General features: G+C 37.4%; 1 protein-coding gene across 1 annotated transcript in view; it reads right to left on the bottom strand.

Moving 5' to 3' along the window:
* Positions 1 to 285: 285 nt before the first annotated feature.
* Positions 286 to 27,422, bottom strand: part of SYT10 (synaptotagmin 10) — a 59,272-nt gene continuing 32,135 nt past the window's right edge. The window contains exons 3-7 of the mRNA XM_028532642.2: positions 25,580 to 26,147; positions 14,565 to 14,685; positions 10,533 to 10,704; positions 7,986 to 8,115; positions 286 to 5,308 (exon numbers count right to left, since the gene is read on the bottom strand). Coding sequence (XP_028388443.1) covers positions 5,237 to 5,308; positions 7,986 to 8,115; positions 10,533 to 10,704; positions 14,565 to 14,685; positions 25,580 to 26,147 — 1,063 coding nt within the window. The 3' untranslated portion in view covers positions 286 to 5,236. The remainder of the gene's footprint in view (positions 5,309 to 7,985; positions 8,116 to 10,532; positions 10,705 to 14,564; positions 14,686 to 25,579; positions 26,148 to 27,422) is intronic.

The following is a 27,422-nucleotide window of genomic DNA, read 5'->3' as shown; positions in this document are numbered from 1 at the left end:
CAATAAAAATGTGAATGATATGAACTTGGGTTGAACTTTTTATTTACAAAACATTATAAATGAAAATATTTTGTATCTTAAAGTTGGTCTACCTGATTCTTTCTTATACAATAATAGAATTTATGAAGCTATTCACATTGGGGATTACTATGTTTTTTAAATGGAAAGCTTAGATGGTCTTTTTAAAGAAAAAACAAAAAATCTATAATAAAACCCACAAAATTATCTACATAAACAGAATAAACCATGCACTTTCTATAGAGAATGATTCTGTGGCCAGTTTGCACATAGCCTTAGGGATATAGTAGTTTTCCTCTTTTTTTGGTTCACAAACTTTATTCTATAGCAAAATCATGGTAAACATAATTTCATGTATTGATGTTCAGATGGGGAAATATTTTTTGAAAGACCAAACAAAGACAAAAATCCAATGCATTAACTTTCCAACACTGAGACTTATTTCTTGTAACAGTTTTGACTCATGCCTGCAACATGCATTGTTTTCCAAAAAATTATTTTTGAGGAAACAAAAAGATGAAATTGAATAATTGAAATCCACCATTCTATACAATAAATAGGGATTCTGTGCATAGCAGATGCAATTCACAACAAAATTTCTAAAGAAAATGGTCTATTTTTACCTTTTATGACAAGGTCAGGCATGTTTGCTCTTTGGAGAGGGTACTCATGATCCAGGTGAGCTTAGAAGTGATTGTCAGTTTGAGATGAAACTGTTTCTGCATAAATATCTGCATCTCTAGATCTATCAGTAGCAAGAGTCACTTCAGTGTCAGTATAGATAAATATAGGATTATTCTAATCAATTTCTCCTTGTAGGAGTATATTTAAATTATTTCAGGCACGAAGATGCCTATCTTTTATTTTAAATATCTTCTACTTTTTTTCAGTCATCATTTCTAGTATTCAAAATGTTGGCATTCAATAAATCCTTAAATCCCATCTCAAACTTCAGTGATTTCTTTTTTTAAGTTTCTACAGCATGATATTGTCATCTCAGCAAGTTCAACCCTGGTTACCTATCTTCATGATGAAAAGGGCAAAAATAAAAACAGTTTTTACTTTCATGAGAAAACACTTGAACTGAATATTAGTTAAATGTCACTGTTCAAATATACATATCTTGGTAAACTGTTAATGGCAGAAGACAAGTATTACCAATGCATCTTTTAAGTTGCCATTCACTCTAAATATAAGATTGAGTAAATGTATGAAAAGTCTTTTAATGAAGCAGAAGGTTCTTACTTTGAGGAGTATCACTGAATAAAGTATTAGAAACAGCATCTGGTTTAATTAGTGCTGTTTCACATGTAAAATACAAACTCATTATTTTCTTTTACATAATGGACCATAGTAGGTTCAGATGAATCATATCCTGAGCCATATCACTGAGTAACTGTTAAAATACTGTGTCATGGGGTTTGTTTCAAACGGTATTAGAGGATTCACTTTTCACTAAAAGTTAAAATAAAAAGTTTTGGTTTTACATTCAAATGTTTATTTCCATATGCTTTAACATATCTGTTTATCATTTACTTATGTAGATTGTTACTCTAAATTATTTTATAGTCCATGCTTTTGTATCATTCCTTATTGGCAGCAATAAATCCTTAGCTTAAAAAATATAAAAGTTTAGGTCAACTAAAGTACCTTGGGACAACCAGAATTGCTTCAAGAACACGTTGTGAAGAAAACAGATCTCCACATTTTCACTCAGATTCAGTCGAGGTCGAATGGCTTTCTTAAATCCTTATCAAGTGGTCAAATCACAACTAAGGTAGCTAAAAAATTTCAGATGGGGCTCCATTCTATAAAAAATATTCATTCTGAGATAATATCAAGTACTCTTTTTAAAGAAGTAAAGAAATGATCATGTGTTCAATATTAAGATTTTGTGTCCCTTTATTTGTAAAAGTCTTTGGCTCTTCGGTAACTCACTCTGAAATAACTTGTGTTTCATTTTACGGGCAGTAAAAGTTGATAAAGGAGTGGAAACTTGGCTTTTTCATTTTTGAAACAGTTAATCATCAAATGAAAGCCTTACGACATTGATAGTTCTTTACCAAGTGTACAAAATTTTTAAATAATCAACATTACAGGAGAATAAACACAGGTGAAAATGTCAATTAAATATCACAACCAAGTAAGTTCAAATATATTTGCTTTTTTCTAAAACCTGAGTCAGTATTGATCAGTTTGTGATCTCCCTGCAGTAACTAGAACAGGCACACACTCCCCAAAGCTGCATAAGAAAGTGGGTGCTTGGCTTCTCCTTCCTGTGTCTTGTTCCCCGGCAATGTCCTCATGAAATTTTTACTTAACAGTGAATATATGAATATCATGAGTTTTACATGTTAATAAAGTAGCAGAAGCAGGGCTGGCCTGATGCTCCCAAAATAAACAATTTTAAATTGTCAAGAAAAATAATTTTAAGAAACCAGTGTAAAAAATGAAGTATCAGTTGTTCAGACTTTTGTGAGATTAGTGCTCCACAAACACTAATGCTTCTTTCGTATTCAATTTCCTCATTCTCCTGATTACTTAGTGAATCAGGTAGAATACATACACACATCCATTCATTCGTACATTCATACATAACCGGAAAAGAACATCGATGTTGTGATGTTAATGGATCAACATTGGCTCCTTGTTCCTAGACCTACGTTTGGCGAGTCCCTGAATAAATCCCTGAAATTAGGTATTCATTGTATATCTAAGCTGCAACTTCATACTGTGTCAGAGCTGTCATTAAAATGTGCTGTCCCCCACAAATTAGTGGAGGAAATCTGTAATATCAAAACTTATTTTAAATATGGAAATTACACACATTCCATCTTCAATCACTGGTAGAGAGAGGGCGAGTTATGTTTGCATGAATGTGTGGCTGTGCAGACCGAGGATGTGTTGTATTGAAAAGTGGCAGAATTGCATTTTATAATAGGAACTAGCATTTTCAATGATCATGCTTTATCAATGAGTGTGAACCTCTCATGGACTGCACGAAAAGATGACTTGTGGTGAGGTGACGTTTCTCTCCTTAGTCGCTCTCGCAGGATTAGCAAATACTCTGGCATGCTAAATTTATTATAATGCCCAGGAAACATTTTTTAAAAAAACCTTAAAAACTTATTTTAATCTACAATCCCCATATTAAAGTCTCCTGGTTGGCTGTTTGCATTTTTTTCATCACAAACATTGGCTTTTTCTCTGTACTATACGAAGAAAAACATGAGCTTTAGGTATAAATATAAAGTCCTGCAAATATGTTTACAGATGAAAATAGTCATTACACACACTCAGGAAATAAGCACATATTTACTAATTAATTGTAAGCTGCAGCTGTATCTACCGTCAAAACAACTGCCTGCAAAAATGTCATTTTATTAAAAGTATAACTTTGTTCTCCCATTTGACAATTGTTATTTTCTAGTAAAAAAAAGATAATATTCCAAAATGGAAGCATTATATTCAGTGATTCTGTCTACAGCAATGGTTCTTTTAGGCTGCTTAAGGTACCCAGGTATTTTTGAACCTGGCTACCTTTTATTATTTTTAATTAGAAAGTTTAGCTAGTTTTTATTAGGGTGGTAACAGGCATTTGAACAATTTTAAGGAATTGTTTTTCCCTTTATAATGTTAAAGGTGTAAATTGCATATTAATGAGCTGTAACACCATCATTATGAGAGATGCCAATAAACAAAATTTCAAGGCTTTGAAAACTTTTTATATTTTAATATTTAGAAATGTGGGATTTTACTAACATAAAATTTTTATATTTGCTGATAACAATTTCTCATAGTGATGGTGTTTTCATATTGTAAGTACAGATTTTCTTGCCTTTTTGTTTTGTTCTTTTAACCTCTTATGTTGGCATAAACTTGAAATACGCACTATGCACAGTACAAATCTCAAAAGTAAGGTTGGGGTTATTCAACATGGATACTTTCTAATAGGGCCCAGAAACAATGCAATAGAAAGTCAACTCGATTCAAAAGAAAGGTCTGTCTCATAAAAACTTTTGCATAGTTTTTCCCATCAGCAGCCTGTCCCTTGATCCTCATGTAAGGCAAATGCCTCTCATGAAAGGACTGTGGGTCTGGGCCTTCAGAATTATTGGTTAGTTTTTATTAAATGTTGAGATTATGTTATTTATGGTATGTTTCTATATTTTGCTGAAAAACAAGTCATCCATACTCGAAGAAAATACCCAGTGTTAACAACTAGGTTGTGACTGGGTTGGACAGTCGTCGTCACCATGCACAACCTGAACTACGAAGAGCTCAGATGTTCGCTGTGCCTCGGGTGTCTGCTAGTGAAGTCTGTTGGAAACACGGGACCACGTGACAGCTTCGTGTCACAAAATACACGTCACGTACTTGAAAACCTTACAAACACAAAAAGTGAACGACTTCTAATTCTATTCATCTAGGAATACTAATGCTACATTTGAGATTAAGATTACTAGAATTTTAAAAACATCAGTTAAACAGTGCAACAGATGCGTGAACTAATGTTAACATTAAGACAGTATAAAATGGTAGCCCAAATGGCTCAACTTCCATTTTCCAGCTATTAACATTACTTCTTAAATTTATATTCAAAATGGTTCTTTGAATTATAGCTTTATCTCTATGTTTTAAGCAACAGGCTCAAGAGACAAAGTTTTGAGTTTAGCAGAGCCAAACCTCATCAAGAAAACAGTTTGCTGAGAATGAAAGAACATATTATCAGAAAAGTAACGTTAATTTCATTGCAAAAAGATTTAGTGCTGTGCAAATTAAATTCAAAATTTCCTTAAGGTTTACGTAGAAACATGTGCATAACGGAAATGAACATAGTTGTAACAAAACCAAAACCACACATATGTGTCATATGCTAGTTTATACAATGGCAGCATAAACTATACTAAATTTTAGATAAGTATGGATTCTTTTAAAAAGGTATTTCCTTGCTTATGCAAAGAATTACAACTTAATAAAACATTCTGTGCTAATAGGTATATGACGAGAAGAATAAAACGCCTCATGGAAGTAAAGGACCATTTGTTTTCAAGGAAAATGTATCAAGATGTCCAAAAAAGTAAATGCAAAATTGCACATCAAGTTTGCTCGTTACCAGGACATATTTTAAATCCAGAAGTCAAACCTTCTACTTTTTTTTTGATCTGATGAGCACATGGTCCCGAGTCCTTACTACAATGGTCTTATTCTGGAGGCATTATGGTGTGGGAGGTGGTTTGGGAGAGGAACAGGATCCTTGACTATCAAAACTGGTTGCCCGGCCAGGTAACTGAAAGACAACAATTTTATAATTTATAGTCTAATATAAAAAATAGAAAAGTGGGTAATTACTGTTACCTTTTAAAAGTGAATGATCACTCATGATATGCATGTCTGAAAGAAAATATACGTAACTCCCCCTGCCCTTTGGAACTCACCTTCTCAGGTAGTGTAAAAAGACATATGTATCTTACAGAGATGTGGGCAGTGCGTGGTACATGGATGGTATGCAGGGCAGCAGTGTATAGACAACTATTCATCACTGCAGGTCCATTTCACATTCTGTGACAGGGTCTTAGTCCTTATTGTAAAATAGTTATTGGTTTACCATAGTGGGGGGCGAATTCTAGGTAAATGCGGTAAGAGGTTCTAGACACAAGAGACTGTGTTTTACTTGCTCTAAAGCAGGAAGTACTTTTAGAGGAGCATTAATGAGATGACAGGGACTAAGTTTGGCAATGGGAGCCACATGAGATGAAGAATAATTTCTCACATTCCTAAATATTATGTGTATTTAAAAAGTTTAGTTACAACAGAATAAACTCTTAATTATCTAGGTAGAGTTTCTAAATGACGCTTGAGTTTCTCAGTCCCGCCAACGTACCCAGTTCTCAAATTGTTCCCTTCTCATTTTAAACCTTTCTCTGCCAACAGAACACATAACTACACACTCATCACTTCCCCACAGTGAGAAATCCAGCCAGTTGTTAGTCTCTGTTTGACCCCTGAATGTAGTGTAGGAGTTGGAAAAAAGGAGCTGTTTGCTGGAGAAAGTACATTTATATAATCTTTTAATGGACTTGTCTCCTGATACTCTTCTGCTAGAAAAATATCTGGGATCTTCTGATGTCCATGTTGTAGCTTATTTTCCTGTATGTCCTACAGTGGCTGACACAAATGCATGGAGTCCATGAAGTTCATGGCTTCCCTTCATCAGATAAATGTGTCACTACTTCTTAAACAGAATCATATGTAATTATAATATATCTTGGGTTGTACAACATATGCCCTTTCATTCATTACAAGTTCTTCCTCCCATGATCTCATTTCTCCCTACAAAGTTCCTATAAAATCTGAGGTGAGTGCACTTCCATTTGCATTAAATACAGAGAAATGCAGCTGTTGCCAGTGTAAGTGGTCTGCTCAGGGTTATCCAGAGGGGCAAGGATTAGAACACATAGTTCCCCTGCCCAGCAAATTTTACTCTAATGTCTAGAGTCTTAAAATTATATTCACTCTTCATACCTTAAGTAAAAACAAATGTGAGAGTCAGGAAAAGGATCATAAATGTATAATAGGCAGTATAGTATACTTAAGACAATACACACTGTTGACTTGAGCTATTTAGAGAATATAGTCGTCTATATTTCTGAACCACTCTAGGGGAGAGTACTGTGTAAATGTGCTTTGTGTGTGTGTCTGTCTTGTCAATGATGAAGTGAGATAAACATCGGAAACACACACATGTATATACGTTACCTATGATAACAGATATCTACGATGAGAGTTCACCTCTGGTGTCTGAGTGTGCAATGTTCTACCACATTCATCCAGTTTTCTCTGTAGAGTTCCGAGTAACACAGCCATTTCTGTTACTCCTGAAATCACAACCTGGGCCCACTGACTTCCAGTAGTTATGTAGTGGGCCTGGAGCTAGAACAAGTCCCAGTCAACCCAGTGCCTAATGCCAGAGCAGGAAGCAGAACCTTATCCATGGAGAGATGGCAATATATCATCACTTACTATATAATATGGTTATCTTAGCCATTCTTTTTATTGAATTGCAGAAATCCCAATTCCATCACCTACCACAAATCCTTTTGTCAGTATGCATTACCTCTCAATTAATCAGGTCACATAAATGACTTACCTTGTGACCCTTCAAGAGTCTCCAGCAACCATCATTACATCTAGCAACATTCAGTGTTTTGATTACACTGACAATTTTGAGTAGGCTCATAGAAGCTGGTATTAATATCTGGTTAATATAACTTCATGTTATAATCAGAGCTAACATTGTGTCACAGTGCTAAGAACTCAATATTCAGCATTTAATTTCATTTTACTCTATGAGTTTACTACTATTAAAGAATAATAGCAGAACTTAGGTTAAAGTAACTTGCCCCAAGGTTCTCCAAAATGTAGTCTCATAGAACAGCCAGGCTTTGATCTCAGGCAAACTGATGCCTCAATAGTTAAAACATCTGTGACCACTCTTACTTCCTGGCCAGAGTTGGGGTAGATATCCCTGTCCTCCTACACAGATGAGCTGTACTAGCGGATACTACTTCTACTTAGGAATTCTGGGAAAGTTTAGGTGAGGTGGCTGTTTTCACAAAAGAGAGGCACCAACATTCAGCTTCCAGTTAGTAATGAATGTACTTGTTTTTTCCATTGATGTCAGCTTTTAGCATATGCAAAGAAAATAATAGACTGACAGTTTCTATGGGCTTACTGTCCAAAATAACATCAAACCCAGAGAGTACAGTGATTTTCGAACTCTAACAAGGCACACAGAACTTTGAGTCCTGGATGATTGAGTGTGTAGGGAAAAAGCAACAGCAACATCTGTTCTTTAAAAAAAGAACAGGTGACTATCTAAACCATCAGAGAATCACTAGTAGACAAATAATAGTTAAGCAGAAGAGATACAAAAGAGAGTGGGTGCCAGGAAGTCACAGGCTCACCTCCTGCAAGGGGTGCCAGTGTGTTATTGGTTTCCGGTGATAGGCCAGCATTTCATTCCAGTGGTCTCTTCCAAGACCCTCAGCATCCAGTCCTGTTCTGCACACTCCGATGACCTCATTGTGTCCGACCCTGCAATTCAGAGACTGTCACACTTCCACCCCAACATTCAAAGATGAACGGAGTTCCACACATCTTAGCAGACTTTTAAACATATGATTAAAACACTAGATTTTGCTGCAGGTTCTAAATGATTTGCAGACCAAACAACTTCAGGTCAAATAAAAAATCTTAAGTGAACTAAAATTCCTAAACTAGATCAGCATTTAAAAGTGAGTTTTCAAAAGTGTGGACACAAACCATTTCAGTGCCTCGTAAGTTGAGCACATTTCACAACAATAACGATAGTGTGAATGACAAATGCCAGCTGGTCCTTACCTGTGTGAGGAGTTTCTTTCTTAGAAGCAATACTATTAATGTTTAAGTGATGTAAATCAAAATCTCATTCTTTCCACAAGGCTTAATGTTTTATAATAATGCTTATATTTCTCACTAAGAGCTTAATACCCACTTTCTTGTATAAATGACCATATTTAATTAACTCTGAATGATATGTCAATGAAGGTTATGTTTGTACTATAATTAAACAGGACAGGGCTATGATGAGTACTACAGATGATTTATTATTGTATATAGCACCAGAGCATACTGAACAGCATGCCTATTTTGCATTCATGTCTTGTGTTTACAGCAAGAAATCAAAATAATAATGGCAGTCAATACATTTGGAGATTGTTATGTGCCACACACTGTTCTACGTATTTAAGTGTGCTGGCTCACTTAATCCTCACACCATGGTAATGAGTATCACTATCACCATTTCATTCTACAGAGACAGAAATGAAACACCCAAAAGCCCAGGGACCTGCCTGCCTGCCTTCATACACCCAGTAAGAGGCAGAGGCAGCATTTGAACAAAGGCAGTTGACTCAAGTGCATTAGTGGTTGAGTTGCCCTTCAAGTATGGAGTGTAATTTAAAGGTATTTCTAAGGGTTATTTTGACAGACATCTCTAAGGAGACTTTGAGATGATTTTAGGATATTTCATTACTTTCTTCCTGTCATTGATATAGATTTGTATGTTTACTATCATTTTCCTCAATGTTATTTCCCAAATAAGCATACTTTTAAAAATAAGGTTTTAAATTTTTCTGTTTTGTATATTGTCAGGATCCACTTCTCTGAAGCTGCCCGGGTGCCCAATGCTCAGTTGAACTTACCTGTGGGCACTGCTGAGAGAAATCAATAGGAGATATTTTTTGGTAAAACTGAACAAGGGTTCCTACTGAAAACAGTACACCATTTTTAGAGTTGAAATTTCAATTAATTCAAGATCTCTCTCTGTCTCCAGTGATAGCTTTTTAAAAAAATTGTGATATAATTTAATTTGAAATAGATGATGCATAACATTTCATTTTTCACTGCTTCATTTTGCTAGCTATGAGCCACGGTATAGCATATTAATTTCTCTAGGTTATAGAGTCCTGGTTACTACCATTTTCATGATAATATAAAATGGACATTGTTTTTAAATATTTGTATATGTGCGTTCTTGTGTTAGCATTAGAACAAAATAAATGCAGTGAGACATGGTCTCGGCGCTGATAATTTTGTAGGTTAAATACACATTATTCCTTTCCAAAGGGTTTATAAATATAAAACGTGAAACGCTAAAAAGAAGTATAGATAAAGGGCCAAAGAAGAGATTTGAACCTTTAAGGTGGGATAGGAGCTCAGGGGAGGAAGTGGAGGGTGACCCGAGACAGACAGAGGCGGTGGCTTGAGCACGGCTGTAAGGCGCGTGTGGGGTGGCATTTCAGGCAAGGGAAGGGTGGGAAGGCGAAGGTAGGAGCTGCAGCAGGAAGAACCTTCAGAGCTGTACCTGGGAGTGTGCAATTTAGTTCATGAAAGGAAAAGCGAGTCCAAGTGTGGGAGCTGGAAGAGCGACCCACGAAGCAATGTGTTAAGGCTGCAGTGAAAGCATCAAGGCTGTATTCCCAGGGCCACTGCTCACCTTCTCCCCTCAGTACCCACTGCTTACAGTTCCATATTATGCTAATGTTTCACAAATGGGGAAAGTGAATCCCCAAGAGATTACAAAACTTTGCATTTCACACAGCTAGTTAATGACAGAGCTCTGAAAAGAATCATAATATTCATATTCCAGTCTAGTTAGTAAAACAAACTCCGTTGATTTTAGTTTCTGTGGTTACTGCGAAAAAGGCTTCACAACGGTGCTTTCTACACTGTGTCCCGTAGAGCTTCCGTACCCACTCAGTCACCAGCCCAGGTGTCCCATCCTCCAACCTCAGAGTAACTTCACTTGGAGAAGAAAAAATATTATAACATGGAAAAATGAGTTTAAATAAATAATTTTTTAAATAAATAATTTTCCCCTCCTCCAATTTACATGAAAACTGCTGTAGCGGAATTTGGTTCGCACTTGACTCGACATGGCTGTTCTTCAGAGCGGAGACAGACACACGTACCTGTCGTAATCCATGACTGCGATGGAGAGGCTGACCTGCTCCACATTCTCCGGGGGGATGTCGAAAATAATGGCCTCGTTGTACACAGGGTTCAGAGTGTTTTTCTTTGTAGTTGTTTTCCTCTTTTTTAGTCTTCGACCCTCACACATCAGAGATACTTTGACATAAGGATCTAGGAGTGGGAAGGTAATTTTGTTAAAGTAGAAGTATCGGTACAAAGCATAAGTAAAACTGTAGTTCAATGTTACTAAGTGAGAAAAGTGGTATATTAAGCTTTACAATAGTACCAGTTTTAAATTCAAATGACTTATTTGGGGGCAGTAGACTCTCTAATACTTACTAGTTTAAATGAAAACATTTATTTTGAATGAACTAGAAAATAATTAACTTGATCTCATTATTTTTAATATAACTGAGAAAACTCATGAATTTATCAAGAGCCAGTCCAGAGCTACACTTTTTTCAGTCTCAATTATTTGAAGACATATTTTTGTTAGAAGTGAATTCTAGGGAATTTAATCTTAACAAGTAAGAATAATTTGAAACTTAACCTTTCAAAATAGTTTAGAATCAGAATACTAAAACTTGTGAAAGAGCAATATTATATATATCCAGACGACCATATGTAATCACAATGAATAGAAATTAGAAAGCAGCTAATATAGCCCAACTACATTAGTTCGAATTTTCTTCAATCATTGGAAAAGGTACTAAAGTTAGAGGTCTCTTTTTACAGCCATAGCATTTGTGCCTTATAAGAAGCTCTGATTGAAGGAATGATCACTAAAAGTAATTAATACTCAACAACATGCAAAAAAGATCACTACGTGCCTTCAACAGGGCCACAGGGAAGATTTCTGTTATGACATTGTCTGTATGATGTCAACTGGAAAGAGTAAAAATTAGCTGGCCTATATTTTCATGGGCCCAGGAATCAAATAATTGTTAACATTTCTGCCCAGCTGACTCTCTACTTTCTTACCTCTGCCACCTTAAGTAGGACAACTGTTAGAGTGCTATAGGAAATACAGGAATATGGTATTCTAAAATTTTCTGTAAAAACCTTACCTTTTTATAAAAAGGAGGCATGGCTTTGGGAGGGAATGTTGTCACTGGGGTGAGCATGGTAGATGGTTTGAACAACCAGTTTCTAAGGTCTATTTTTATTTTTTGTTTTCTGGTCATACTCCAACTTATTTCCTTATCAATATAGTAATAAATCTTATTTTCTTAGAACAGACCAAAAATGATGGAAATATTAATTTAGTTGAGCAAATGAGCATTTTCTGAGCTCTGGAAAAATCTATCTGTATATTTTATAAGCATCTCCTCCAAGGGACAGATCCACATTTTATGGCTAGAAACAGGGTATTTAGAAGAAAACAAGGTGAAAGGGCAATGTTAAATGGCTGTTTTCCATTTATTTTTGTTTTTCAATAATAGGAAGTGCATTCTAAAGAAGAAGCTCATTTTTGGGATCTACATTTGTGTAGGAGCCCCGAGGCCTAGGCCTCTCATTAACAACACGAACAAGCCTGCTTTATCCTTCCATGCCCCCATCATGTCTCTGACTACATTCCGCTACTCATGACAAGGGTAATTTACCGGCTCCTTGGTTGATTCACAAGCCTTTTGTGAGAATTAATGAGGTGGTATTCTCAAAGCATGTACTCCTCCTATAAAAAGCTTCATGTAAATACAAAGTGATCTTGTACTTAATTACAACTTTGATGCTGTTGTTGTTTTTTCTTTGGTCTCAAAATTTGGTCTCTTTTGATACATTGTAGAAAGATTAGAAAAACAATAATTTGCAGAGTACACTGTTTGTCTTAAGTTCTTCAACTTTTATTGACCCAAGGATTTTTGTTGCGTTATTTCAAGATAAATGTGAAATTTACTTTCTTTCTATCTTTATTTATCAACTATGTATTAGAAATTAAACAAATAAATAGGTAAATCCGGACATAGTTCAAGAATCAAGAGCCTAGAGAAAGATGTACAGTGAGGAGTCTCCCTCCCATCTATCTCCATACTTTCCCTTAGTTTTTCTGGATTATTCCAGTACTTATTTATGCAAATGTTAGCAACATGAATATGTATCCTGAAAATTCCCATTCTTATACAGAAGGGAGCATGATATCTGTATTTATATTTGTACCTCATTTTAACATTAATTTAGTAAATACTGCACCTCTTTTTGAAACAGGGTACAAAGTGGGGAGTCCCTGAAAATACCAAAGCATATTCCTCACAGCCCATGGTTGGGAGGTGGAGGAAGGGGATGATGCATGGTTAGGATACTTTTCATAACAATGGCAAGTTGATAGCTAGTTGATATAGCAAGGCTGGGGGTGGGGGAGGAAGAGAGGGAGTACTTATATAGTGCCTGCACAGAGGCAGGAAGGTGAAGGCTCCTGTTTCATGGGGCACTCTTGCCCTTACTAAAGATGGCAGCTAAAAGAAGGTAAAAGATATGATGGAACTGGCAAAAGTAGCATATTGTAGGAGGGGCCAAATATGAGGACATGTAGGAAGTTGTGGGTTAGCCTTTAAAATAAGGGCAGGCTGAAAGACAAGGGGCTGGTCTGCCATGAGAGCTGAGAGGGTAGGTAGCAGCCATGCAGTTTGAAAGGGTGTAGACGGGCCCCCCTGCCTACCACAAGGTCTGGTGTGTAAAAAGGTGCCCTGCAGTTCAGAGCAGGAGGTGCCAGCTGGTTTTGGATTAAGAGCTGGAGTAAGAAAGAGGAGACCTGCTGGAAAGCCTGCCTGGAGAACGTGGCGGCAGAGCTGATGGAGTTGGGAATTGTGGAGACCTGCCTCAGCAAGCACGGATTAGTGGGAGATACCTGGAATGCTGAACCTCGGACTTCTCCTTTTGTGAAAGACTGTACCTCTGACTGGTGTATTCTGAACCTGGCCTGGTTGGCAAAGTGGAGCAGGACTATGTATTTTTGGGTGTTTTAAAGGGAGAGAGACTTAACAGCAGAAATCCACCATTGTTTGGAATTGGTATAACCTTGAAATAAACAACCCCTTTCTTTTTTCACCAAACTCTTACATTGGGAGTCATGCTTCCTGGCAGTGGGCAATTGAACCCCACAGCTGTTCCAGAACAGCATAGGCAGGGTTCTGTAACATTTCCACACTAACATTTTGAGTTCATCATGCTCTTTATAATGCAAATCTAGGGGGCATTTTTGTTTTTAAGAACCACAAAGCTATAGATTATTCCCGTGTCATCCTTTACTATATCTCCATTACTATTTATTTCTGTTTAATTAAACAAACACTTATTGATCTCCCTATTCTACCCTCATTATTTTTCTTTCACAAACTATGCCAAAGTTCACATATTCAGTTATAAATAATCCTCCAGAACTGTAGATTTAAATAAAGGAATAAAATAGTGTGGTGTGGCTTTAATACTAACAAATCTAGCACAAAAATAATTTCCTTCAAGAATGTCTTTAAGAAGCTTCAAGAAGCATTTAATTACTTTATTATTTCTTTAAATCTCTATAGTTGCCCAAATTTTTAGTTAGAAAGCTGGTAAGAATGCAAATGCAAATGGTGATCTTGGAACCTGGTAATTTCTCTGCAGATCAGGTGAGAGAAATAAGTTCAGTCTAAATATGTCTTCAAATGGTCCTCATCCTTAGACTAATGCAAGTTTCAAATGCATGACTTAAAGTCCAAGAATTTTCTTTTATAAATAAGTGATTAACTGAAAGTAAGGAAGTGGATGGTAAATTATATACTTTTCAGAAAAAACTAAATCAGTAGAGAAAGAAATAAAAATAAAAACCCAAGTTCAAAGTCAATTTACTTGGTAACACCTTTTAAAAATTTTCTAATGATAATGTGAATAAAAGAGGTGACTTACAGCCCTTTAGCGGGTTATCTCTTTTTCTACCATTTTAGTGACCCTAAATGGACAAATGAATTCAATTCAATTGCTACATATAGTTTTGGGTACATGGAATATATTATTTGGGAATGTATACTTGGATCACTAGCCAATTGTGTGCATACCTGATGCGCCAGTAATATCCATAGCCTTCAGATTTCTGCACTTGATGACCGTCAATGTCATACGCCCAGCAGTTGGCAAATAACAAAGGGAAAACATGATTTCACCCAGGTCTACACTTTCCTAGAAAGACAATTGGTGATGTTAGCCATTTCAAACACCGGAGGCTGAAAACAAAATATAAGTGAAGATGTTCAGTGAAAAATCACTTTAAGAGAATCTTTAAATGTCATTTTAAATTGTTTTATTGAGGATACTAATAACATTGTGAGAAAGCTGTTCCAAGCAGAGAAAGAAAAGAGATTATATCCCGGTAGCTTACCTGACATCTCTACTTGCAGTTCTAACAGGAATCTCAAACTTAATACAGTCAAAACCAGACTGCTGATTCCACTGATTCCTCCCATCTTCTGAACCAACTTCTCTGTCAGTCTATCCAAATCAGCAAATGGTATCATAATACATCCAGAGGCTGGGGCCAAATGCCTAGCAGTCACTTTTATTATTATCTTTCCCTCATGCATGCCTACATCCAACCCATGTCTTAGTTACACTCTCTACAAAATTTATCCCAAAGTGCTGAGTTTCTTTCCAGTATGACTACCATTCAAGCCACTATCACCTCTTACCAGAATTATTTCACTTGTCTCTAAAATTGATCTTCCATTTCAAGAGTAAAGAGTCATACAGCAGCCACAGTAGTTATTTACAAATGCAAATGAAATTATTTCACTCTCCTGCTTAAAACCATCTAAGAGCTCACAACTATATGTGATAAAATTCAAATTGTTTTACTCTGACATATAAGTGGGATAACTATAAACCCTGGTGTATCTGGGAAATTCCAGGTTTATATATATTTTCTGGTGTAGTTATTAGTAACATCCCCTTTAATTTTTAAATATGTCTTTGTTTAGACAATGCATTACAAGGTTGTACACATAAGGCCCCATGTGATCTGCACTATACCTATCTCTCTAACTCTATGCCTTGCCTCTTCTCTAAGCTCACTCTGATGCACATGCAAAAGCCTTTTGTCTGTTATTCAAACAAATGAAGTTTGTTTTGGCATGTTCTTCGCTTCTTTTTTCATGTTAACATGGCTGACTCTCACCATACAGGACTCAGCTCAAACAGCATCTCTTCAGGGATGCCTTTCCCCTTCCTGTCCTGTACTCACCCTACTCACAGATCCTTCACATTTTCCCATAGCAGTTGCCATCATCAGAAATCATCTTTTAAATTCACTTTTTGTTTCCCTGGTTCCAATACATAAGGTCTGGGAGAGCAGGGTTCTTATGACCTTGTTTTTGCCTCCTGCTGAAGTGGCTGGTGCATAGCTAGCTAGCTCTTAGTGCATTTGTTTTGAAGGAATGAAAAGATTATTAATTAACCTGGATAAAAAAAATGACCTACTTGCTTTGTTTACAAACTGTCTACAGTGCCCTGATGTAGATATTATTTGCTGTCATTGGTGCATAGATTGTGGACAAATGAAAATGCATGTGAACAATACATACCTATGAAATAACAAATCAAAAAGTTGTTTATAGGGTTTAATTAAATCATTCCTGGTAAACAATGTGGTAGATTCAATTTTGGGGGAAATAGAGTTGCTATGCAGTCAGGCCAAAGAACTAGGTTCTTAAAAATTCTTCATGACAAGCAATTAACATTTATTGGACATTTTCACAGCTCAGGTTCTGATTTACATATTCCCATTTCTTTATTCATGATCTAGAAGTAGTAAAGCCTAGTAATTAAGAGCATAAACTTTGAGTCAGTTAAACTTGGGTTTTGACTCCTGTTTTCTGCTTCATAGCTGTGAGATCCTAAAAAATTAATTAAGCTTTGAATCTCTGAAACTTCATTTTTAAACTGAGGAAAATACCCACACCACCGGAGTTTTAATCATTAAATAACAATCATATGATGAAAGACGCTATTCACTGCTGTATTGCTATCACACGGAGCAGTGTGCTATACATATCAGGTACTCAGTGAGTACTGCATAAAAAAATAATCAAGTGAAATAATTATTATTGAGAAAATTAGTAAAAATGAATATTTTATAAGAAAGGGATATCCAACTGGGTCTCCTCTGTGCTGTTCGATTGCTGCAGACCTAAAATAGTGAGCAAGACCCAACAGGAGAGGCCTGATGGAAAACAGGAAGACTACAGCCTCCTGCCAAGTTCAGCCTCTTGCTGAGCCTACTGGTAGGTGCCCAGGATGCCACGATAGGCATGGCATGATTCTACCCTTGAAGATCTCAGTTGAAAAGGAAGAGTAGTCTGTAAAGGGCTAAGAAAAACTGGATCTGTCTTTTGACTCAGCAATCTACTTCTAGGAATATATCTTATGGAACCAAAAACACTAATTCAAAAGGACATAAGGACCCCTATGTTCATTGCAACATTATTTACCATTTTGAAGATATGGAAGCTGCCCAAATGTCCATCCATAGATGAGGGGATAAAACAACTATGGGATATTTACACAATGGAATACTACTTGGCTGTACAAAAAGAAGAAAATTTTACCTTTTGCGACAGCATGGATGGACCTCGAGAACATTATGCTAAGTGAAAAAATCCAGTCAGAGAAAGACAAATACTATATGATTTTACTCATATGTGGAATCTCATGAACAAACTGAACTAACAAGCAAAGTAGAGATAGGCTCATAGACCAAGAGTAGATGATAGCTAGTGGTGGTCGGGGCGAGGTTAGGGAGGGGATGGATTGAGCAAAAAGGAAAAAGGACTCAAGGACATGGTCAACAGTGTGGTGATTGTGGGGTGGGGGAGGGGAGTATCAGAAGACTAAATGATAATGAAAAATACAATAAATATTATATATTTAAAAAAGAAAATGAGTCTGAATTCTATGTTTATCTGGTGGTTCTCTCCTTGTTTCACCCTCTGTCTCTTTTTTCCACATATTTCTTTAGCTTAGTCAGCGGGCTGAGTGTTCTTTTCTGGCAGCCATCCCTGCTTCCCGCACAGGGGAGTTCTTCCAGGAACTATCAATTAGAGTAAGCATATTTCATTATCAGGAGGCAAAAATTATGAATGCAGAACAAGATACCAGGTTCCACTGAGAAATATGCTGGGCATGCTGATGGAGGAGCTAGGAACAAAATAGGAGAGGTGAACTCAGGGATGAGACGCTTGGAGTCAAACGGGAAACACACCGGATGCAAACTGGAAAAAAGTTCCCAAGCGGAGACATATAAAGGGATTTGTAAATACAACATTTTCATGTGTCTGGCTGACATGGTTTTACTTTTACACATTAAATAATCGCTGGGAGTACTTTCTGTACTTCTCTAGATATATTACATGTTTACTAGCTGGAACAAAGATGTTCTCATCATGTTTGGTCCTGTCTCTCAAAGATCCTTTCTATGGCTCCAGGTGCAACATAATTTTGACTATGTGTTATTAACAGGTATTGATAAATAGAAAAAGGCTATAGTGAGGAGATGACCAAAATACTAGCCCAAATAAATGGAAAACAAAAAGCTGATTAAAGGTTGTTTTTGAGGAGCTCTATATAACAAGATAGCAGGCTTTTTTGCCTACTACAGTAGTAAGAAATCTACCTAGATACTTACACTACATATAGTTAATGGTTTTTTAAAAATAGAATAAACAGTGATAAAAATTAATTTATCGTATGCATCCATAATAATTGCACAAAAGTTTCATTCTTCATTAGACTGAATTTTTATTTCAGGAAGTATAGATTTAAGAACTAAAACTGCTCACAGACCAAAAAGGGCAGAATATTCTCTAAGATAAATTACAATACTCTTCAACTTTTAAAACCTGGAAGTGATCTAACAGATAGTTATGAAAGATGAACTTAATGAAGGAAAACAGTGTAGGCCTTAAAAAAGGTCCTACAGCAGATGGAGCAGCAGAAATTGAGATTGCGGCTACAGTGCCCTGAGCCGCGGTGTGTGCCAGTTCTCAGCACCCACCACCGAGCCTGTCCTGTGTCCGTGGCCCCACTCCAGGGAGCGGGACAAGTTCTAACTGCTGTCTCTTTCTCTGCCTGCTCCAGACCACTGCACTTTAAAAGGCCACGCTCAGTCTCAACACTTTGAACTCTCTGGTGCCCAGCAAAGAACTGGGAAATAAGCTGAATGCTCTCTGAACAGCCAGCATAAACATAAAGATATGCAGTAAAATCCCGTCATTTCATGAGACTAGATCATTATTTAACACCCATTTACTATTATTACTTTAGACAAAATTCTAAGAAGAATGCTTACTTAGTATATCAACTGACATCAGGTCAAAACCCCGTGCTATGTGGAGACGGGGAAACTGATTGCAGTAGCTCAGGTGAGGGCAGAAAGGAATGATAGCTGCAGACGCCATACATACAAAAGAAAAGCGAGTATTCTAAAAGGAGAGCAATCTAGATCATTTCCTATCAAGGGGAACACTAATGTCTTGGCAACTTAAAAATGATAGTTTGTTATAGACTTAAAAAGTAAATAATATCAAAATGATGACTCTGGGTCATCAAGCTAAGTGAAAATATCCTATAGGTTCTGTTTAAGAATGTAAAGACATGTACACTATTTTTTTAGAGTTATTTTTATGCAAAATCCTTAAAATGTCTGAAGTGGTAATTTTGGCCTAAAATGAGAAAGGCTTTGATTTTGAGTTTCTGAAAATTTTATTTATGGATGATCTTATTTACTGCAATTCTCTATAAATATGAAAGTCCCATATTAACCTTTAAAACACTGGTATCTTTGGGCAAACAGTCATTTGAAACCTGGTAATAAGGTCTCGGATTTGGTGTTCCATGACATTTCTTTCGAGTAAGAAGACCTTCATTTCATTCTCATCTGCACTAGTGTATCTGGTTGAGCACTCGCAGTGAGAGTCCTCTGGCTGGGGCCGGACTGTACCTTTGATGTCTTCCTCCTGGCTCCGCAGACAGAGCTGGGTGTCCTTACCTGATGGTTGGCTATAGTCAATCTGGCCAATATAGTCACAGTTATACATTTTTATTAATGTATTGTCTCTCCAAAATAAAAGTAAAGGCCACTGAAAAGATACATTGATACACAAATAGTTGCACTGCACACCTTGTTTCAGGACTAACCAGATGAACAAGTAAGATCAAACTATAGCAACTGAGCGTAAGAGACCTAGAGGAGGGTTCCCTGAAAGCTCCATAACCAAGGGTGTGACAACTAAGGGAAGACTTCCTGGAGGGAAAGAATGGTGACGCTGGGTTTTGAGAAATTAAATGGATGGGATTTAGAGTGAAGAAGAGGAACAGTGTCATATGTGAGTGCTATGAGGGTAACAACAATACAATTCGAAAAACATTTCTTTATTTTGAGAAGGCTAGATTAGGATGGAAAAAGAGAGAGCCATTGAGTACACAAGTGTGGGGAGGTGCTGGCTGAAGAACGGTTTGAATTTAGTGATCTATTAGAAAGAATCATTAAGACTTATTGAAAAAACCTTTAAACAAACAATTGGTTGCCATGGTGATGGCAGCCCTCACATCCACTGAGCACCCTAAATGCAGCCCGACTGCATTTCCTGGTTGGTATGAAAAACGGAAGGTTTTCCACGCTGTTAAACAATGTGTTACTAGATCAAACGAGCTTCTTCATCAAGTTACCTTCGTCCATCTGCTCACAAAATGAAGGTGCAGTGAAATGCAGGCCCAGAAGGGTTTACCGAATTCAAACTACCATAAAATTTTTATTTCTCTTTAATGCATTCCTCCCATTCACCTAAAAAATATCATGGAATTTAACCTTGAGCGATTACTTAACCTCACTTAATCTCAGTGTTTTGTTGTTTTGCTTTGTTTTTGGTGTAATGAGGGTGTTTAAAGAGATGAACTAATTTATTTTTTGCTCTAAAAGTTTGTAATTTTAAGTGCTGGTAAAATGAATGATAATTAGCATACACAGTTCAGGCATGGTCAAGGATGTAAGGCCAGGTCCTTTTAGGCCTTGTTCGTGAGATCTGGTGGAGCCTTGTTGGAAAGTCCCCAAAAGATCAGTTGATACTAATAATTCGATTTCAAGTTCCAGTGCAACTGTTCATAAAAATTGGTTATCACTTTGATTACCTGACAATCTGCTAGATGAGGAAAGAGGTAATCCTTAAGGCAGAGAGCATCAGGGTTGATCTGATTGGGGATCAGGAGGACCTCACAGGAGAATGAATGTGCATTGTCATTTATATTGTCTTTTGGCTCTGCAAAAAATCTCAAGGGGATTGTTTTTGACTCTCTGATATGTGTTGGACACACAGGGCCTGAAATATAGAGAGTTCACACTCCTCTACATGACACATGCCTCCCTAAGAATTTGGTCTCTAAGTTTTTTTCTGCCTTCAGCTTACAAATTTCTTATGATGTTCCCGCAACTCCAAAATGCTGCACTCTAGCTATATCAAATGCCTTGTGAATCATTTGTCCTTTCATTAGCATGCCTGTGTTTATTGAGAGCATCATTTGTAAACATTTGTCCTTTCATTAGGATGCCTGTGTTTATTGAGAGCATCCAAAATGCCAGGCAATGTTCTCACCGGGATAACATTGATAACCCAGACAAAAATGTTTCTCCTTACAGAGTTTACATGTGATTTTAGATAAGTCATATAATCTCTCAGAACACCAGACGATTAACTGAGGGACAGGCTAGAAGAAAAACTTAAGTGTGCATAATTTTACAGTACATGTTTTTTTTTTGATACAGTGTTGCAAGTGCTTTTTAGAGAAATTCTTGGGTTTTAATTATAGGAACGGAGATGAAAAGTACCCAATTTTTCCCCTGAAGATCTAGGAGGACTTCAGAGGTACATAACATTTAATCTGAACCTTAAAGAATGAGTAAAGGTGGAAGGAATTAAAAACCGAGGGAGATACACATAAAGAGGCTCTGAGGCTTGGAGTGTGCAACAGCAACTGGCTCTGGCGTTGCCAGAGCATAATTTAAATGGCAACACGCTGACCTTATTCTGATGACCCCTCCTCATCATGCTTATTCAGATCAACCCTGATTTTCTCTGCAGTCAGGATGAGATCCATTTTCATAGCTAATAACACTTTCCTGAAGAGGCTGCATTTAGATTTAAAAGACATAGTATAAAAATATAATTATGTCATGGGTCCAGTTTGGCAGCCTGACACATTGTAGCTACTCAAAAAACACTATTTTTTAAATTTAAAACAATTTTTCTGAGGTCAGTGACTGGCATAAGGTTGATGCTTAGTAAAGTGTTTATTGAGCGAATAAGTGAATGAATAAATCATAAACGCCTGGTCATGATTTATTGGCTTCGGGGGCAGCAGGGACAACTGTTTGAAGGAGTGAAGACTACTCAGTTGGCAAGGAGCAGGTGAGCAAATTGCAACACCATTAGTGGGTGTCCTGTGCTTTGTGAATGGAACCCCCAGACCTGTGCAAAGGCATGTCCATGTACGGTGGCCCTGAGAGTACAATAAACTGCAAGTCATAAGAGTTTTCAGCCATTTAAAGGTATACTTAGGGTTTGGGGAACTAAAGTTAGAGGATAATTGTTGAACTTTACTTCTCTGCAGACCCCTCTAGTCTAGTCTGACCTGAGATACTGTGCTATAATTCTATAGCACATTGGAATTGCACAGTCAAATGTATCCCTGAGGTGTATAAATTGCCTTCCTTTCTTTGCACACCTGGCCATCTCCTCCAATCACCAGCACGAGCAGCCTAGTCACTCTGGGAGGCACACAGGAAGAAGGAAGAGGCTGTCTGAAGGAATACAATTAAGAAATGTAATAAATTGTAACCCTTCCTCAGTTTCTAGCCAGCTTCCCTCCTTTTCTTTCAAAGAACTACAATTTTCGCACAACACTTCCACCCTGTCCTTTATCCTCCTACTGATTCTAATTAAATCAGATTTCATATTCAGTGAAGGTGGGGGCAGGAACAGGCAACGAAGGGTTCTATCACCAAGCCCAGTTACAGTCCTGGATTTTTATACCACATTTGCCATTATTGATTTGTTCCTGCCGTCTCCACCTGAAGACAGAGAAAATGCTCACCAGGTCCCCTTCAGTAGGACTTGCTTGAATTTCTGCGAGAAGGCAGAAATGCACTTGTATTAAGCATGTAATATTAAGGATTGTGGTTCAGGTGAAATTTTGCTGCAGTCAGGGCAGAAAAGGGCAGAGAACATGGCAGTGTTCGAGATGGGGTAATCACAAATCCCACTTAGTGTTAAGTGATTAACAGTCACATCTCAGAGCCATTATTGCCAGGGATGCTGTTTAATAGTGCCGTGTGGCTGCTCAGTGGGAGAACCATTTTCAGCTCCAATGCAAGTGGGGAACATCTCTGCCTGACAAAGACGTTTAGTTCTTATTCTATCCTACACAGCCACAGACTTAGCTACCCGGAGCCACGAAGTGCTCAGGTTGTCGAGACAGAGCTGAGGCCTAAAACAGCCTTTCCTGGATTTAATAAATCAAGTCTCATAACTACCTGTGTAATAGTAGCCTGAAGTGATAGCCCCGTACCAGAGCAACCCAGGACATAAGAAGAGGATACAAATTTGATAGAACTCTTCCCTCTATCATACTGGATAAAAGATATCTTAAGCTGCCCTGGCTGGCATGGCTCAGTGGATTGAGTGGTCACCTGCGAACCAAAGGGGTCACCAATTCAAGGGGTCAACCAGTTCCTGTGCCCAGTCTAGGGCACATGCCTGGGTTGCAGGCCAGGTCACCTGGTAGGGGGTATGTGAGAGGCAACCACACACATTGATGTTTCTCTCCCTTTCTTCCTCCCTCCCTTCCCTCCTCTCTTCCCCTCTCTAAAAATGAATAAATAAAATCTTTTAAAAATAGATAACTTAAGCTTCTTGGTGAGAGGAACTGGAGACTTATTCTCAAACCTTAATCACTATTTATATAGGGGCATAGAGACTGGTGTAAAAACTGTACACAGCTCTCCTTAAAGTGTTCGATGCTTTTAAATATCTTTACAAAACCCCTAATTAAAGGAATCCACTTGGATTGGAAGAACTTGGCTTTATATTCTCAGGTCTACCTTAAATTATTGCATATGGTTTCATACCTGCTCCCCAAAGCATAGTCTTCATATAGTAGCCAAGAGATCTTATTGATACTGAGACCACAGTTCACTTCCGATCAAAATCCATCAATAGTCTCAAGAGTTGCTTGAATTCTCTACCAATTCTAAAAATAACATGCTCATAATGAAGCAGGACAGTGAGAAGCTAGGAAAATTCCTTAGCAAGTGGAATAGGGAAACTGAGAAACAGAGCTGAATACAATGGCTGAGCAATTTACAGCCGGACACAGAAGGCCACCTCCCTGGAAATGACATCTAGGCCTCAGCTGTATTTCAGCTCCAGGCCCAGAAGAGCAGCAAAACCAGGTGGGTGACAACAGGACCAGCTGCAGTGACTACTGACTCCCTTCCCTAGTGCTGACCAATGAGTAGAGACCACAACCCTGAAAGAGCCCACCTGGAAAACTGATGAATATTCTGCTGAAACCCTCCCCTAAGACCTCCATTTAGATTCCTGCCTGCAAGAGAGAGATTAAAGCCTCAAGACAAAGGACCCAGTGGTGTGCTCCCCCCTGGGGAGCAGCTTGCTCTGCTTCCTTCCCTCTCTTCTAACCCCTACACACACGCATCTCCTGACATCTAAGAGACTGGGAGACTAGCAGTCCGGGAGAAATGGGCAGCAGCATCTTGTCCCAGGCTAATCCCCTGAAACTGTCCCCAGCGAGTTTCCAGTGAGCTAAGGCAGCCCCGACTAGGCCCTCCTGTTGTTTTTACGCTAAGGCCTTCCTTGTTTCACTGCCCCCAGCTTTAATAAAAGCACCCTCATAGTCACCTGGATACGTTATGAAATCTTCCCTGCTAGAAGTCAAGAGCCCGCACACTGCCAGCTGGCCCCAGGGAGACTCACTCAGGGCCAGGCCCTCCATCTGGTAACAATACGGTGTAGACTTCAGATTTGGCACAGTCCTACTTGGATCACACCCACGAACTTTTAAGTGAACACGAAGAGACTTTTGACCTGGTACAAGTCTCACACTTTACTCTGGGAACAGGACCTATGGCATTATTTAAGATTTATTGATCTTATTTATACACAAGTCTCCCAAATTAGGTATTTTATTATACAACCTAAAAGCAACAAATTGGAGATGTTCGGAATGCAGGAAGCATGCACAATATAGCAGAGATCAAATAGTGTAAGAGAGGAGCGATGGACAGAAATAAGGACCTGCTTTTGAAATTTATTGTGATAGTTAATAGTCGTAAAGATCAGTACTACAAAGAAAAGGTTAAATTATTCTGAAGATTCTACTTTTTAAAAAGCAGGGACAGGTATGACATTTTAGAAACATTTTTATCTTAAATTTCTGAAGTAAGAAATTGAACACATAAATGTGAGTATGTTTTGAAACCTATAAAATTAACATAAAGACTTATTTTTCCAAATTGTTTTACATAAATGATGTATTATTCTTGACTGGAATCTTTAAGTAAAAAATTCTAAATTTTAAAACTGTGACGAAATGTAAAATTCCAATTTAAGGAGCTTTGTGGGCCGTATTAGATCAAACCAAAGACTTTTCAAAGTAGCATCGAAGTACATTTTAGGTTTGATCTGAGGAACAAAATCATCTTAAAAAGTATAAGATAATATTAACTAAGGGACTGAGTGCTGGGAAGAGGTGACAAATATTTTACAAGAGAAACGCCTACTACTTTTAGTAACTTATAAGAATTGTTTTTAATTTACCCAATCACCAATGTTACCTATATACTGTTAGGTACCTGAGTTATTACTATGTATGTAATCAAGTCCTACCTTTGCAGGTTCTTAGAACATAAATTCGGTAACTTTGTAAACTTGTTTCAATAAGCTGAGTAATACTTTGTTTTGTATATGACTGCAGGTCAAATAAAAAGCAGTGTGTTGGTGTAACTATTACTTACTGTGGTAGCACAATGAATGTCTTTCCACACCACGGCTTCCCTGGAGAGATCAGAGACATCAAACAAATTCTCCAGAATCACTTCTCCAATCATGTCATGTCTAGAAAACCTGTCGAAGTCATATATACTGAAATGTAGTTTTCGGTTGCTTAGTTGATCATATGCTACAGGAAACTGAAATGTTTCATCAAACACGGGGTTCAAAGTCTTTCTGTGCACACGGGTCTGAAATTTCTTTTTCCTATCTGGAAGAAGATACATCTTCACGTAAGGGTCAGAGGTTCCTGTGAAGTCTTTAGCAGGGAGGTCTAAGGCTTTGATCATTTTAACAACCAGAAGTTCATTTTCATAATCATACTGGAGGGTAAAGTTAAGTTTCCCACAGATTTTGACGTCTTCCTTCCTGTTGCCCTCTGAGTCAACCGATTTCTGTTTGTAGAGCTCTGGTTTGATCCTCCCAATGCTGGTGGTGGTTTCTCCTCTCTGTAAGACGGGTTCTGTGCCCATGCTGAAGTCAACGCTGGAAACCTGCATTTGCCTTGGCAGGTGTCTCCTGAAGGAATTGTGGCTGTACACACACACACACACACACACACACACACACAAAATAATTTAGACAGACTATTGGAGACAATATTAAACAGTGGCATATACACTGTCTCCCACCCCCAGGATAATGAAAACATGTCAGTAGAAGACAAACACACACACACACACTTTTGAAAAACCAAAAATGCAATATTCAAAGTAAAAGTCTCCTAAAGTTATAGAAATACTTGAAACAGACACAGATAAATATTTTTGAGCTTTTGAAATTTTGTAATTCTCATTCATAAGCACTAATTAAATACAGTCATAAAGAGACACAATTACCAACAAAGTTCAATATTTCACAAAATACTATGAATCATCAATCATTTGGGTGTATCTAGAGGTAAGAATTATGTAGAGAAATCATACAGGTGGCTGGTTTCCTTTCATCTGGATCTTTATGTTTCGTGTGTTTCATGTTTTAGTGACTGCAGCATTAAAATAAAACACAAGTCCCCATTTTATTATAGTGTGTTAATTATTTCTAATACTTAAAATAACTAAATGACTATTTACTTTAAGAAAGAATATAGAGGTGTGACAGCCCAAATGATCACATTTTCCTTTTTTCAACATTGAGTGGGCTTCAGAAATTTTAAGGATTAAAAAACTGTAGCCTGAGAATTCAAGACCAGCACAATAAAGTTTTTAAAATTCCAATGGACTTTCCTACAGTTACTGTTACTATTCATCTAGTCACCATTTCCAGAACATTAACCATATATATCTAGATTGACCACCTACACCTCTCCTCACTACTGTCCTGTAAATGTGACTCATATGAAGATCTGCTTCTCTGATACTTCTCCCATGATTTCTGGCATAAGCTATGCCAGATATGTATCTTCTCAAAACTTAGTCCCAGGTCTTTTGTTCTTTTCTTTCCTCATTTTGTCCATTACACTAATCATCAGTTCTCAGACTATAATTATTATTTTGAATCTTATGGTTTACCAGGTATACCCAGGTATACCTCAGATACATAAATTTCCAGTTTCATGTCTCTATTATTTCCAAGGGAGATTTCTAAATGGATGTCCTAATTTTGCCCCAATCTCAAGCAAACTCATTATTTTCTCCCCATTGCTCTCAAACTAGTTATTTCTTCCACAGTCTCTAAAAATAGTGCTAACATTTTTATCAGTCACTCATGTTAGGACATTTGCAGTATGCTTTGAATCGCTTTTCCTTTATCCATGGGATTTACTCAATTTCAAAATCCTGTTGATATTAGCTTTGAAAGAAGCAGCTT

The sequence above is a fragment of the Phyllostomus discolor genome, chromosome 2 (assembly GCF_004126475.2).
Source record: "Phyllostomus discolor isolate MPI-MPIP mPhyDis1 chromosome 2, mPhyDis1.pri.v3, whole genome shotgun sequence".
Classification (NCBI taxonomy): domain Eukaryota; kingdom Metazoa; phylum Chordata; class Mammalia; order Chiroptera; family Phyllostomidae; genus Phyllostomus; species Phyllostomus discolor.
The sequence above is the reverse complement of the archived record's forward strand: the minus strand, read 5'-3'. Positions and strand labels throughout refer to the sequence as shown.